Source organism: Neofelis nebulosa, chromosome 1 (assembly GCF_028018385.1).
Source record: "Neofelis nebulosa isolate mNeoNeb1 chromosome 1, mNeoNeb1.pri, whole genome shotgun sequence".
NCBI classification, from domain to species: Eukaryota; Metazoa; Chordata; class Mammalia; order Carnivora; family Felidae; genus Neofelis; species Neofelis nebulosa.
This window is the reverse complement of record NC_080782.1, coordinates 129,262,695-129,279,394: the sequence shown is the minus strand read 5'-3', so window position 1 is coordinate 129,279,394 and position 16,700 is coordinate 129,262,695. Positions and strand designations below refer to the sequence as shown.

Here is a 16,700-nt window from a genome sequence, read left to right as displayed (position 1 = left end):
CCCCCTCAGTTGGGAGTCTTGTTCAGGGTACAACTGTAGGAAGTGGCCCTGCCAACAAACATTCCCCAGTTCTCACTTCCACCAGATTTCAGCTGTTGGCAACATCACTCCTGGTTGGTACAGGAAAAGGGAGGGTGTCAACTGACCACAGAAATCTCATCATAGGATCTGTGTCTACTTGATTTGATCAAGCAGTGCTACAGTACCTGGGCACTTTATACTTGGGCTGATGCAGTATGTGGGAGCGCCATGGCTACTTTACGACCTGCACAGGAAATGGGGAGTCAGATATGGCTACAGTACACGGGTGATAGTGCAGATATACCTGCCTGAGGCCAAGGCAAAGGGCCCAAGTAATTCAATCCCTCACTTTGTCTTGGAGATGGGAGAGAAACATCTTTTCTCTTAATGCTGTTGTCACAGGACACAGGTGAAGGGGCGGGCCTCGTGTCTGCAAGGCAGCAGCTCTGAGTGGCTTTGCCACAGATAGTGGACATCGGGCCCTGAGCCATCTTGCCTTTGCCCCTTGGTGAACGTCCCGGGGCTGACACAAATAAGAACTGTCAGTTCTTTCTCAAGGTCACCTGGATAGGTCAGAATTCAACTAGGATTATTCAATCCTTTAAGCAGGTCAGGTTTCAAATCCATCAGAAATTCTTAGTGACCATTCAGATATATCTTAACCCTCTTAATTTTTTTTTAATTCACTTCAGCATTTTTTTATTGTTTGCTTATTTTTGAGAGAGGGAGACAGAGTGCAAGCAGGGGAGGAGCAGAGAGAGAGGGAGACACAGAATCCAAAGCAGGGTCCAGGCTCTGAGCCGTAAGCACAGAGCCCGATGCAGGGCTCAGACACAGAGCTCAGATGCGGGGTTCAGATGCAGAGCTCGAACCCACAAGCCACGAGGTTGTGACCTGAGCCAAAGTTAGACGCTTAACTGATGGAGACATCCAGGTGCTCCTATCTAAACCCTCTTAAAATAACCCTCTGTGGAGGGGGCACCTGGGTGGCTCCGTTGATTGACCATCTGACTTTAGCTCAGGTCATGACCTCATGGTTCATGAGTTTGAACCCCACATGGAGCTCGCTGCTGTCAGTGCAGAGTCTGCTTGGGATCCTCTGTCCCCTTCTCTCTTTGCACCTACCCCCTCACTCTCTTTCCCTCAAAAATAAATAAACATTGTGGAGGTAAATGAAACACCTAAGTTATAGAGAAAGTTGTTACTTTCATGCCAATGTTTTTTCAGCTGTCCAATGAGGATAATCATGATGAGAACTTCTAGAAGACAGAAGTCTTAATTCATAATTTTTTTCAGAAAAGAGTCATTGGAATTTTCAGATTTCTGGAAGAAAGGCAACCTCAGAAATCAACCTATTACTACATTTCTGGATTATGCTTGCAAATTAAGAACTACACTTCAGTATTTATAATAAGCCTGGATAGGGCTGCCTGGGTGGCTCAGTCAGTTAAGCATCCAACTTTGGTTCAGGTCATGATCTCATGGCTTGTGAGTTAGAGCTCCGCATCCAGCTCTGTGCTGACAGCTCAAAGCCTGGAGCCTGCTTCCAATTCTGTGTCTCCCCCTTTCTCTGCCCTTCCCCCTCTCACGCTGTGTCTTTGTCTCTCAAAAATAAACACTAAAAAAAATTAACAACAACAAAAATAAGCCTGGATAACAGTCAATCACACAAGGATGTGAGCCACACTGTATACCATAGTGATTACTGTTAATGTGTGCCCTTGTGAATATGCAACAGTGGGCTTTGAAACAATGCAGAAGAACAAAAGTACAAATCAGTTGTATGCATTAACAAACATGAGGGTCTGGAAAATATGGAACACTAAGTGGGCCTGTGACATAAAAACCATAACATAAGCTTCATATTTGGGAAGAGGAGCACATGGGACACCTTGGTGGCTCAGTCAATTAAGCGTCCGACTCTTGATTTTGGTTCAGGCCATGATCTCACAGTTTGTGGGATTGAGCCCCAAGTCAGACTCCATGCTAAGCATGGAGTCTGGTTGGGATTCTCATTCTCTCTCCCTCCCACTTCCCTGCTCATGTGTGCACATTCTCTCTCTCTCAAGATAAATAAATAAACGTTAAAAAACAACAACAAAAAGAGGAGCACTGGTTAAAACCTAGAGATGGCTGACAAATGTCAGGAAAGATACAGAGATTCTCAAATGGCCTGGCTGCTTCACATAGGACAAGGTATCCACCACCCACTGAGACCTGACTCATCCTTCTCAAATGGTTCCAGCATAACTTCATCCTTTCCATCCCTCCCACCAGAAATACATGACCTCATTGGGGTCCTGGAGCTTACCTGTACCCACAGTGTCTCTTGGTTAGCTCCCCATCCCTATATCATGGAGTCAGTAAATCACATCATTGGCTTGTTGATGTTTAATGACCTAGGAGGTCTGGGGTGCCTTCTACACAATGTGAATTCGAAGTCAGCATCCCTCCCTGCCCTGTCAGCTCAGGCCCCTGCTTTTATCATTTTTTTTTTTTAATTTTTTTTTCAACGTTTTTTATTTATTTTTGGGACAGAGAGAGACAGAGCATGAACGGGGAGGGGCAGAGAGAGAGGGAGACACAGAATCAGAAACAGGCTCCAGGCTCCGAGCCATCAGCCCAGAGCCTGACGCGGGGCTCGAACTCACGGACCGCGAGATCGTGACCTGGCTGAAGTCGGACGCTTAACCGACTGCGCCACCCAGGCGCCCCAGCCCTGCTTTTATCATTAAGAATGATGGAGAGGGGTGCCTGAGTGGCTCAGTCAGTTAAGCGTCCGACTTCGGCTCAGGTCATACTCTCACAGTTTGTGGGTTCGAGTCCCGCGTTGGGCTCTGTGCTGACAGCTTGGAGCCTGAAGCCTGCTTCGGATTCTGTGTCTCCCTCTCTCTGTTCCTCCCCCACTCACACTCTGTCTCTCTCTCTCTTTCTCAAAAATAAAGATTAAAAAAAAATTAAAAAAAAAAAAAAAAGAATGATGGAGACCAGGGGCGCCTGGATGGCTCAGTCAGTGAAACGTCCTACTTCAGCTCAGGTCATGATATCACGATCCATGAGTTCGAGCCCTGCAATGGGCTCTGTGCTGACAGCTCAGAGCCTGGGGCCTGCTTCCGATTCTGTGTCTCCCGCCCTCTCTGCCTCTCCCACACTCATGCATGATCTCTCTCTCTCAAAAATAAACATTAAAATAAATAAATAAAGCCTTTATTTTTTTATTTTTTTTAACATTTATTTATCTTTGAGACAGAGAGAGAGAGAGAGAGAGAGCATGAACAGGGGAGGGTCAGAGAAAGAGGGAGACACAGAATCGGAAACAGGCTCCAGGCTCTGAGCTGTCAGCACAGAGCCCGACGCGGGGCTCGAACCCACAGACTGAGATCATGACCTGAGCCGAAGTCGGATGCCCAACCGACTGAGCCACCCAGGCGCCCCAAATAAAGCCTTTAAAAAATAAATAAAAGTATCTTTCTTCTGAGAAGCTCAAGCTCATAAGAAAAGTTTTAAGAGGGACGCCTGGCTGGCCAGTCGGTGAAGCATGTGACTCTTGATCTTGGAGTCATGAGTTTGAGCCCCACTTTGGGCATAAAGATTCCTTAATAAAAGATAAATAATAAACAACCTTTTATTTTTTTAATTTTTTTAACGTTTATTTATTTTCGAAACAGAGAGAGACAGAGCATGAACGGGGGAGGGGCAGAGAGAGAGGGAGACACAGAACTGGAAGCAGGCTCCAGGCTCCGAGCCATCAGCCCAGAGCCCGACGCGGGGCTTGAACTCACGGACCGTGAGATCGTGACCTGAGCTGAAGTCGGACGCTTAACCGACTGAGCCACCCAGGCGCCCCAATAAACAACCTTTTAAAAAAACTTAAGGAATACCTACCTAGTAGTGATGGAGGGTGGGGTATAATGATCAAGAAATTATTGTATCACCAGACAATTAATCAAGAAGAAACTGGCCCAAATTAAGGCAAAGGACATTTGGGTTGGCTCCTTCCTGGCGAAGTATTTGACAAAAGAGGAAAACTAAGGCTGGATTGGGCTATGGGCAGGAAGATGGGAACTTCATTTCATTCCACAGTGCTATTCTAGACTCAAGGCATGCCTGCCTTCAAGGAGGGAAAGGCCAAGCAAAGTTCCTCATACATGAGGTAACACTTCAGATGAATGACTAGTTGTTCTTGCAAGCTGAATTTTTTATTCCTAACAACTGAACAAGAACCTATTCCTAGAGGAAAAATGAATGCTGAGAGCCTGTCTAGGATTCCAAGAGCTCAGAAAACCTGCTATGTCTCCCCTCCTGAGCCCCCGGAGAACGGATGTGTTCACTGTTGATTTTCTTAACCACTTTTTTTTTTGTTAACGTTTATTCATTTTTGAGAGACACAGAGAAACAGAGCATGAGTGGGGGATGGACAGAGAGAGAGGGAGACAGAGAATCCAAAGCAGGCTTCAGGTTCCAAGCTGTCAGCACAGGGCCTGACACGGGGCTCGAACCCACAAACCGTGAGATCATGACCTGAGCTGAAGTCAGATGCCCAACCGACCGAGCCACCCAGGCGCCCCAATTTTCCTTCAAGAGGAAGGGGAATCTTAAATGGTAATGTCCATTTGGCGGCTGAAACACTCAAATAATCAAACAAATCTTAGCTGTTGTATCAGAGCTACATTTGGCAATTATCCACGCAGAACTAGTATAAAAGGTTTCTCCTAAAGAAAACTTCCTGGAGGAATTGAGCAATGCTGGAGAAGACACGAGCCCGCCGCAGTTGCCAGGGAGCTCCTTGGAACGGAGCACGCAGAGAACGCCGGTGAGTGGGTCCATTCTGATAACTGGCAGTTCCCGGCCCTTCTCAGCTGGGGCCTAGCGTGTGCATGAGAAAGTTTCCTCCTGTTGCTTCAATCAACAGCTAGAGAATCGAGAATCCCAGCTCCGCATACCAGGCTATTTAAGCAGTGATGAATCTGCTTCACTTCCTTCTTTATTTCCTAACCAAGAATGTAGTTCCAGTTTCAGTGTGGAGGCCAGAAACGGCTGAAGACATCACCACGTCCCTTCACTCAGACATCTCCGCAGGTAAGCCACCTGCCGTACACTTCCTTCTGAAGGCCCAAGCTAGAGATCATAGCTCTTAAACAGGGCACTTAACATATTGCTTGACTCCTTACTGGACTAAAATTTTCAAAACAAACTTCCAGGAGGTGGGGACTTGGCCAATAGTGCTGAGACCTAATGTCTACCATGGGCCCTGTGGGGTAATTATATGACCTGGAACAAATCTGTGCACATTCAGGGCCTTTGGATAACCTTTAAAATGATGCTTTAACCTTTCTCTGCAATAAAAATTTCTACAACTCTAGGCTAAAAGAGGAAAAGGGGCTGCAGAAGACTACTGGCAACAATTTCACCTACCTAGAAGAATTAGAGCTGTGTTAGAGCCACACCAGTAAGACCAGACCCAATGCTGTAAGCACAGCCTCTGGGGGGCAGGTCCATGGTCCCCACCGTTTGGGGATGGATTCTGGAATAATCACTGGCTCACTGGAGAACTCAGCTGCCATTCTCATCTCTGTTTCCTTCCCTTTTCCCTCCCTTCTCTACCCTGAGACCAAATTACTTCTGATTTACAAGAAGAAAAAGAAGGATGTATTCCCTCCCAGCTTCAGGGAGAATCACTGTTGTGTCTGAATTGGACTCAGATGTTCATGACACATAAGCCAACATTTAGATAATCACCATCCCTTTGCAAGCCTTTTGAAAAATATTCGCTTACACTATTTGATCTCCTTTCTTTAACATTTTACTTTATCATTCTTGAGAAATCATACTATGATGGATGAAGGGCTGGTTACATGGAAAGTCATGCCATGATGAGATTACTAATCTAAAGGAAGAGACAAGGCAGAGTAGAAAAAGCTCTAAGAATATAGATAAAAGGCACAGGCAAATGCATAGGAAAATAATCACAGCTATACAGAGTTAGTGTAGGCTTGGAGACTGGGGACAGACTGGTGCACTATGCATTGAGAAGAGCAATGACTATGTATGCACATGTTTCTAGAAACAATTCATCAATATTTCTTTTTCATTGTAGTACTCGATCCAAAATCTAAATAGTGATCATTTAAAAATTGTGTATAGTTTCAAACATATGCAAGTAAACCTTTTGCAAAGCTAATAATTGTTCACTAATTTATATAGTGAATAATATAGCGATCCCCCATGCATACATTATCCAGCTTCAACAATCATCAGCCCATACCTATCATTATTTTATCTGCATCCCCACTGACTTTCTCCATCCAGTGTTATTTTGAGGCAAATCCTAGACATCATATAATTTCATGTATAAATATTCAATATGTATCTCTAAAAGATAAAAACTCATTTTATACATAATCACTCCCATACTTGGAACTAATAATACTATAATGTCACTTATAGAATATATAAGTCATGTCAGAATATAAAAAGTGTTGACGAGGGGACGACTTTTGATCAGTCAGTTAGGCATCCGACTTCGGCTCAGCTCCTGATCTCCCAGCTCATGAGTTCTAGCCCTGCATTGGGCTCTGTGCTGACAGCTCAGAACCTGGAGCCTGTTTCGGATTCCGTGTTTCCCTCTCTCTCTGCTCCTGCCCCACTGGCACTCTGTCTTTCTTTCTCTCAAAAAATAAATAAGTAAACAAACATCAAAAATTTTTGAGGAAAAAAAAAAAGATGTTGACCAGTGGAGAGGTGTGAAATACTGCCATTCCCACACTGTAAAATGAAATGGGACTTATTTCTAGCTTATCCGATAAAACTTCAGAGAGTGGGTGATGGAATCTCATAGTCAACCTAATATTTATTATTTGTTTATTCTGCACTTCAGGGTGGGGAATCATGGATGAAATCCCCTGAAAGGAAAATTAGAGAGCCTCCATCCTCATGAGCAATTCTCTTGGATAAGAGGAGGCTCCATGTAATTAGCCAATGTCATGGTGTCATACACACTGTCTCAGACCTATACACAGAGCTCAGGAATGTGAGTGAACACCGTGGACGAGGAAATTGCTTGCAAATCCAGCGCCCAATCCAGAAGCAACAGTCTATGAGAGTTTTCCAATGCCGGATTCTACTGGTTTCTGTTTCTTTGGAAATATTTTAGGAATTTATCAGACCTGTAATAACCTCAGTGTCATTCACAAGGAAATGAAGAGAAAGTAGAGTCATGTACAAAAAAGGGGGGAGGGGTTGTGAGGGATATATACATACTCCCTATATTCCTTTGTACTGATTGACAAATGTTCCTTTGAGAATGTTACATAAACACGAGGGAGCCTGGGTGGCTCAGTCAGTTGAACGTCCAACTTCCGCTCCGGTCATGATTTCACAGTTCATGAGTTTGAGCCCTGCATTGGGCTCTATGCTGACAGCTCAGAGCCTAGAACCTGCTTTGGATTCTGTGTCACCCTCTCTCTCTAACCTCCCCCACCGCTGTCCCACTCACACTCTGTCTCTCTCTTAAAAATAAACATTAAAAAAAAATTTTTTAAAGAATAATACATAAACACAAAGGTTAGTTTCTGCAGTTCCCAAAGATTTATGTGCAAAAAAAATTCTTTAAATCAAATCCTATCTTTAAAGTTTCCAAAAGAGCACATTTTGTAAAGCTAATTCATGTTCTCTCTCATGTTGTGAGACTAGAGCTTTGAACGTTTTATTTTCTTAAAATGAAACAATCCCAACTAGACTCGCAGGAGGAAATCACATATTCTTGGGGCTGTGCATGCCTTTTCACTCCTGCACCACTACTGCAATAGTCGCCTAACTGGTTTGTATGCTTCTCCTCCTCCCCCTTCACACTGAGCTGTCTTCTTAAGCACTTATCTAGTCCTGCCACTTCACTAATAGGCATTTAATGCTTCCATCACCTTCCAAAAAACCCCCAGGTCTTTAGGATAGCATTCCAAGTTCTGAGATTGGTCTCTGACTTACTGGAACAACCTACTCCTCACTCTCCTACTCTCCACATACTCTATTTTCTGGCCGCATCAGCTAGTGAATGTTTTAGAACATAAGCCAAGTTTTATCAAACAATGAAACACTGAACTCACATCTGAATGTAAGGGATGGGATAGCCCAGTGTTTAAGAGCATAACCTTGGGGCGCCTGGGTGGCGCAGTCGGTTAAGCGTCCGACTTCAGCCAGGTCACGATCTCGCGGTCCGTGAGTTCGAGCCCCGCGTCAGGCTCTGGGCTGATGGCTCGGAGCCTGGAGCCTGTTTCCGATTCTGTGTGTCCCTCTCTCTCTGCCCCTCCCCCATTCATGCTCTGTCTCTCTCTGTCCCAAAAATAAATAAAAAGCGTTGAAAAAAAAAATTAAAAAAAAAAAAAAAAAAAAAAAAAAAAAAAAGAGCATAACCTTCATGTCAGACTGGTTGGGATCCTGGCTCTGTCACCTACCAGCTGACTGACTTTGATAAAATCACTTACTCTGCCTGAGGCACAAGTTGCTTCAACTCTAAAATGGGAATGATTAAAGCACCTTTCTTGTAGAGTTGCTAGGAGGATTAAGTTAGATTAAGCAGTGCCTGGTACATAATAAATATCCAATATATTATAGCTTTTATTTCAGTTGATTAAGGTCTTTCTATCTGTCAAGAGACACCACCCCATGAAGCCTTTAGAGTTTCCCCAGTGGAAGGTCATCTCGCCTCTCTGATCCTACAGACCATTCATACCTCTTTCTCAGCACAACTTTCTATCTTGTATTATTTTTATTATTCTGATACACATCTTTGCTGTCCTATGCTGTTGAATCCCTGCCATGTACTAAGTGCCATAGGGAATAAAAAAAGGAAGAAAACTTGGTTCTTTGCCATGCAAGTAGTGCTCAGAATCTAGTTAGCAAACAGACATTGGCAACCCAAATACAACTCACTATTGTTTGTTCAATAAAGATGTGGTTCATTATTATTATGATGATATTGTTTTCCTAAGGTCCTCTTACAGAAGAATCTCAAAGTATGAGCTACATTTTAACACAGGGACCATTTCTCCTACTACTAAACAGAATTTACTTCTAGAGAACAAATGTAGTAAAATACAATTGAACACAGCTGAGTTTGAGGAACTATCCAGGGAAAGGTACTGTCAGTGATGTTTAGAGATTGAAATGATAGAATCCAGCTAGGACTTCCTCTGCTCCCAAAACTTTTGCCAAAATAAATACACAAAGTATTAGGCTTAAGATATGGCACAGAGCTAGAAGCACTTCTAGCCTCCTTTCCCTGGTGATGAATTATGATATGCATTCTTGGTGTATGTGTAATCCAAGGGCAGAAGAGATGGTTAAGGCCACACAACCCCTCAATGCTGCATCACGTCAGCCAGCCTAGAGACCAAAACTGTGAGGTTAACGACTACAACTGGATCTCAGCTGCAGAAAACCAGCAGTCCTAATTGCTGAATCTAATCTGTCTTGTACTAAACGAGGTTTTAGGTCAGGGCCAAGTTCCCAATGTCAACAGGACTTCAGGTGAGACTGCCAGGGTTCCTGCCTCGCCCAACTGAAGATGACACCCACAACACCTGCTACAACAGGAAACAATGCAGCTGGACAGCATATTTTGACCACGTGGCTGGGCACGTGTCATCAAGATGGCTCCTCCTCAAGTAACTGCTCTGGGCAGCTAAGCAAAGAGGAGTAGCTTATTCTCCTGGATAGAGCAGACCACGCCCCCCTTTCTCCCACTGTCCCCCACTCCAGGCTGGCTGAGCAGTACAACCTTGTGGGGGTGGGGCAAGGCTGGTTTCCTCACTACACCTCCAGGATTCTAGGTCTGTGGGGAACTGTGAGAGAGGAAGCATTATTCAACTAGGGGCAGTTTTGTGTTTCTGAAAAGAGATGCAAAAGTCAGATGTTTGGTCAAACAATGTAAGGACAGTTCATTCCCAGAAAGCTAAAATCATTATAAAATCCCTAATTACATCTTGCATTTTAATCATAGTATTGAACAATTTATTTTCCAATATTTGTAGTTTTTCCTTTTTTTCTTTTCTTCACAACTGAGCGTGTCATCTGGCATGTGACTAAGAGTCCAGATGGGACTAAAGGGTCATGCTTTTAGTACCCCTCAGGAACAGCTTTGTCTTAATGTTGTCACATTCAGAAAAGTGATGCTTCTAATCACTAGCATCAGTAACCTCATGTTTCTACTCCAAATAATTTCTATTTTTACACACAAAAAAAGAGTAAAATATTCAAGTTGTCACATAGGCACCACTGTGCAAACAATGAGAGCACCACTTTTAAGCCTGCATGATGGACCTGGCAGAGGAGGACAGACTGCATTAGTCCAACTGATGGATGAGAGTCTGAATGTTGGACAAGTGGACTAAGGAAAAGCTGTAAGTATAGTGAATACAGAAGTAAAACATGTGAGAAATGAGGGTGGCTAGTTGTATGAAAACTATACCTTTATAGAGTATCTTCTGGGTTATAGTCTACTTTCATGTACATTTCCTCATTCTGTCATCACCTCACACTTTCGTCTCATCCCACACCCTTCTTTAGTTTCAAGAAAGAACAAGAATGATAAGATGACAAAATCAGTATTTGCTTAGCATGAAATACTAGTCAACAAAGAAGTATTATATTTAGATCTTCCTTGATATGGTAAATATTGAGTAACTGCATAGCCATTTTATGGGGTGTTAAGAATAAAAGTATGTTACAGGAGGTCTTGACACAGGTGTATAAAGGGACCAAAACCAACTTTAGCACAGAGTTAAACAATTACCAGTCATGTAGAAAACAGGTATCTGTGGAAATGGCTGCCAGTTTCCACAAGTCACCTGAAGAAGTTTATATTCGCACCCCATCAATGGAGTGAGCCAGTTGCCCTCCACTCAGAATGAGATCTTCAGCTCAACACATGTTCAACAGAACTTCACTCAATGTCTTGTGCAGAGCAGCTGATCAACAATTTAAAAAATTAAAACAAAGGCTTGATTCAAACAGAATGTAAAAATATGAGACATATATTTGAACACTGATTGAATAGTTGATGGTATTAAGAAAGTGTTAATAACTGTTATAAAGACATAGAATTATGTCTTTGTAGGAAGAGGTCTTAGCTTTTAGAGATACATATTGAAATATGTAGGGAAGGGTTAAATGATGCCTGGGATTTGCTCCAAAATAATAAAGGAGGGGAAGAAATGAGTGGGGAAATACATGAAACAAAACTGACCATGTGTTGATAATTGATAATCTGGGTGATAAGTACATGGAGGGCCATTGTGATACCCTGTCTACTCTTGTATATATTTGAAATTTCCCACAACAAAAAGTTTTTTAAATTTTGGAGCATTAGAAACATAAATTAAAACTGGATGCAAAGAATCCTGCCGGGGTGCCTGGCTGGCTCAGTTGTTAGAGCATGAGACTTTTTATTTCAGAATCATGGTTTTGAGCCCCACATTGTGCATAGAGATTACCTAAATAAATAAACTCAAAAAGAAAAAAAAACTTGCCACATCAACATGAATAAACATAAAAAAATGTTGGGGAGGGGTGCCTGGGTGCTTATTCCATTAAGTGTCGGACTTTTGATTTTGCCTCAGGTTGTGATCTCTTGGTTCATGAGATTGAGGTCTGCGTTGGGCTTTGTGCTGGCAGTGCAGAGCCTGCCTGGGGTCCTCTCTCTCTCTCTCTGTCAAAATGAATAAACACTTTTAAAAAATGCTGGGGAAAAATGTGTTGCAGAAGGATATATCCTGAAAAATGTCATTTATATAAAATTCCAAACATGTCAAACAATACAAGTGATACAATACAAACTCCTAAGGTTACATGCAAAAACCTAGAAAGACAAGCATGGGAATGACAGATACAAATTTCAAAACCATAGTTATTGGGATGCAGGAAGGGGAAGGTAATTGGGAAGGGTTACACAAGGGGCTTCAACTATTTTTACATAAGGCAGTAAACATATGTGATTATCATATTATTCTCTATTCACTTTTGTATTTTTTGAAATATTTAACAATAGAAGTACACATAAAAATTAAAATTAAAAAATGAAACAGAAATTGGATAATCATTTGTGGGGATGTTCTGGAAGAGTCCTGCACTTCTTGTATTGACTTCCAAGAACAATATCCATCGCCACCCTATTCCTCAGCTTAGGAAAATTGCTTCTTTTTTTGTTAAAATATTTTTATTATAAAAAAATCATACTGACAACAATATAATTAGCATATTTAAATAATAATGATGATAATGATAAAACGAACTCCTTTGAACCATGACTCAAGAAATCTGACAGTACTAGGACCAATAAAGTTCCTGGTACAGTCTCTATTCACATTCCCAGCAGACAGAGCTGCTATCCTGAATTTTGTGTTTATCTTTCTTGGACTTTCTCTGTAACATAATCATATATTGTGTATTTAAGATATAGTTTTACATGTTTTTAACTTGTGCATGTGGAATTATACTCTGACTTGCTTTTTTTTTGAGGAGAGAGAGAGTCAGAGTAAGAGGGACACAGAATCTTAAGCAGGCTTCACGCCCAGTGTGGAGCGCAACGTGGGGTTTGATCTCACGACTGTGAGATCATGACCTAAGCCGAAATCAAGAGTTGAATGCTTTACTGACTGAGCCACCCAGATGCCCCTTGACTTATTTTAATGTGAAATATTATGAAATGTATTGATGTTGATGCATGTGTTATAGTTCATTCATTTTCACTGTGTGTGTACTAAATTATTTATTTATCCAGTCTATTGCTGATGGACTTTTGGGTTGTTTCCAGTTTTTGCTATAATAAACAACACTGCTGGACACATCCTTATACTTATCTCCTGAAGTCTATGTGCAAGACTTTCTCTACAGTAAACACCAAGGAAAGGAACAGTTGGGCATAGGGTAAGTCCATCTACAACTTTACCTAGATAATGCCAGATTTTCCACAGTGGTTGCCCCAGTGTGCACTCCCACCAGCAGTGTGTGAGAGATTCCAGTGCTCTGTATCCTCACCAACACTTGGTATTGACAATTAGTTTGCCTACTGAGTGAGGTGAGAACTGGAATCTATGATTTTAATTTCCATTTCCCTGCTTATTAATGAAGCTGAGTCTCTTGTCATGTTATTCCCCACTCATCTTCCTGCTTTTGTGAAATATCTGATTCCATCCTTTGCTCATTTGTAGGTATGTTGTCTTTTTCTTATTGATTATTAAAGGAATTTACTATATATTTTAGATATAATAATATAAATTATGTAATTTCCCAATTGTGACCTGCCTTATCTAAAATAAATGTGTTTCCTCCCTTTGATCTGTTAGGGTAGTAGACTAAAGCATTAGACTTCCCTACCAACCTTGTGTTCTGGGACAAACCCAACTTTGTTATTAAACAGTACCATTTTTTATATTCTGGATTTTGCTTGCTAATATCGTGTTTAGGATTTTGCAGCTGTATGTGAGATTGGGCTGTTACTGTCTTTGTTTTATTGACCTTGACTGACTTAAGTTTTAAGACTATGCCACACATCCATTCACTGAACAAAATTTTTTTTGAATGCCTACTGTATACAAGGCACTATTCTAGGCATTTGGACACATCATGAACAAAAGAGAAAAATATCTCTGTTCTGGTAGACATTACATTCTAGCCTCATATGATGAGTTAGGGTATGTTTCCCTTTTTTTTTTTTTTTTTTTACTTTCTGGAGGGGCTATAAGACTTGGGAATTATCTCACTCTTAAATGTTTGAAAGAACATACTGTCGGGGCGCCTGGGTGGCTTGGTCGGTTAAGCGTCAGACTTCGGCTCAGGTCATGATCTCACAGTCCGTGAGTTTGAGCCCCGCGTCGGGCTCTGTGCTGACAGCTCAGAGCCTGGAGCCTGTTTCAGATTCTGTGTTTCCCTCTCTCTCTGTCCCTCCCCTGTTCATGCTCTGTCTCTCTCTGTCTCAAAGATAAATAAACGTTAAAAAAATTTTTTTTTAATTAAAAAAAAAAGAAAGAACATACTGTTTCGTTTTTGTTTATCTTTTTAATTTTTAAGTAAGTTCTACATGCAATGTGGGACTGGAACTCATGACCCTGGGGTGAAGCGTCACATGCTCTACTGACTGAGCCAGCCAGGCGCCCTTGCAAGAACATATTTTTTAAGCATTCTGGGCCTGGTGTTTTAACAATTGATTCTTTTTTTTTTTTTTTAATTTTTAAAATGTTTATTTACTTTTGAGAGAGAGATAGAGTGTGAGGGGGGAAGGGTCAGAGAGAGAGGGAGACACAGAATCTGAAGCAGGCTCCAGGCTCTGAGCTGTCTGCACAAGAGCCCAATGTGGAGCTCGAACTCACAGACCATGAGATCATGACCTGGGCTGAAGTTGGACACTTAACCAGCTGAGCCACTTAGGTGCCCCAACAATTGATTCTTTTTCTTGTTTATAGCATCATTCAGGTTTTCTATTTTTGAGTCAGTTTTAACTAATATTTTGTAGAAATTCTTCTAGTTCATTTAAAATGTGAAATTTACTTGCCTGAGGTTGCTGGCAATGTTCTCTTACAGTTTTTGTTTTGTTTTGCTTTTATCTCAACTGCGTCAGTACTTATGGCCACCTTCACATTTCTTACCTGGCCTGCTGCCTCTTCCCCATTTTTCTTGATCCATTTCACAACAGGCTTGTCAATTTTACTAGTCTCATCAAAAAATTAACTTGTGGCTTTGTTCTCTATTGTATTATATTCTCTATTATATCTCCATTTTTCACTTCATGAATTTCTGTTCTTCTAGTTATTACTTCACCCTTTTTATTTTGGTTTTATTCTGTTCTTTTAAAAATTTCTTCAGTTGGTGTTTAATTCATTCATTTTCATCTATTCTCTTCTTATAGAAATATTTAAAGTAACATATTTCCTTCTTAATGTCACAAGTCTTCTTTAACTTTTATAAAAACCATAACACACATACACACAAATGCACAAATCATAACACTTCAGCGAATTATCACAAAGTGAACAGAACGTGGGTGACTCCCATGCAGGTCAAGAAAGAGAACATTACTAGCCTCTCCCAGTCCAGTCTCCTGCTTTACAGAAGGTAACCACCATCATGACCTCTGTCACCACAGATCAGTTTTAGCTGTTTCTGAACTTTATGAAAACAGAATAATGTAGTATGTATTCTTTCTTATATTTGGCTTAATTCTTTGACATTATATTTATGGGATACATCTAAGTTGTTGTATGTGGGTATAGTTTGTTCACTTTGTGGCTATTTATAATATTTCATTATATGAACACACTAGTGTTCATTTATCCATCGTACTTTTGATGAACATTTGTGAGGTTTCCAGTTTGAAGCTAATACAAACAATGGTGATGTGAACACTGTTTCATTTTGAAATAATTTCAAACTTGTAAAAAAGTTACAAAAAAAGTACAAAGAATGTTTTTTCCTGAACCACTTGAGACTAAATTGCTGGTATGATGCCTCAAATAACTTAGAATTTATACGCAACTCCTGTGAACAAGGGTATTGTCTTACTTAACCTGAATACAATAATCAAAAGCAGGAAATTAACATTAATATACTACTATCATTGAATCCACAGACCTCATTCAGGTTCTTCCAATTCTCCCATATGTCTTTTGTAGCAAAACCCTCCAGTCAGGGATCACATGTTATATTTGGTTTTCACATCTCTCTTTCTCTTTCAATGTGGAGGAGTTCTTCAGTCTCTCCCTGACTTTCAAGGACTGACTCTTTTGAATGTTTCAGGCCAGTTGTTTTGTATAGTGCTCCAGATTTTAGTTTTTCTGACATTTCCTCATGTTTAGATTCCAGGTCATGTATTTTTGGTAGGAATATCAAGGAAATAATGTTGTTATTTTCAATGCATCCTGCCAGGTGGTAAATTAGGTCAATTTGTCCCATAACTGTGAATGTTCACTTTGACCAATTTACTAAGGTGTTTTCTAACAAGTTTCTCCTCTGTAAAATTACTCTCTTCTGTTTGTAATTAATAAGTTATCTTGTGGGAGACATTTTTTTTAAAAAATTTTTTTTTCCAACGTTTTTTTTTTTTTTTTTTTTTTTAATTTATTTTTGGGACAGAGAGAGACAGAGCATGAACGGGGGAGGAGCAGAGAGAGAGGGAGACACAGAATCGGAAACAGGCTCCAGGCTCCGAGCCATCAGCCCAGAGCCCGACGCAGGGCTCGAACTCACGGACCGTGAGATCGTGACCTGGCTGAAGTCGGACGCTTAACCGACTGCGCCACCCAGGCGCCCCTCTTGTGGGAGACATTTTGACACTATGCAAATATCTTAGTTTTAGCATCCATGAATGATTCTTGTCTGTGATAATTATTAGTGTGATGTCAAGTGATGATTTTCTTTTTTCATCATTCCTTTTACATTTATTAAATGTAATTCTACTATAAGAAAGAGCTGTGTCTTCTCCCCCCGCTTATTTATTTTTTTCAAGTATTTATTTATATGTATATGGACTCCTAGATAGTGATTTGTATTTATACGTTATACTCCATTGCTGTTGTTATTTGTTTTGTTGCTCCTATTGTCTCAGAGTTGACTGTTAAAAGCATCTTCCAGTTGGAATCTGTGTCCTTTAAAAAAAATTTTTTTTAAGGACTCCCTTACTTTCTGGCACA

The 16,700-nt window shown here is 41.0% G+C and overlaps 1 protein-coding gene across 5 annotated transcripts in view; it reads right to left on the bottom strand.

The window, feature by feature from the left end:
• Window positions 1-16,700, bottom strand: part of CDKL3 (cyclin dependent kinase like 3) — a 100,074-nt gene that overhangs the window by 7,197 nt on the left and 76,177 nt on the right. Inside the window, exon 11 of one of the 5 annotated variants that reach the window (XM_058736258.1) lies at window positions 26-110. The exons of the other annotated variants lie outside the window; for them this stretch is intronic. Coding sequence (XP_058592241.1) covers window positions 73-110 — 38 coding nt within the window. The 3' untranslated portion in view covers window positions 26-72. Of the gene's footprint in view, window positions 1-25; window positions 111-16,700 lie in introns of those variants that run through there. 5 annotated transcript variants of the gene reach the window in all.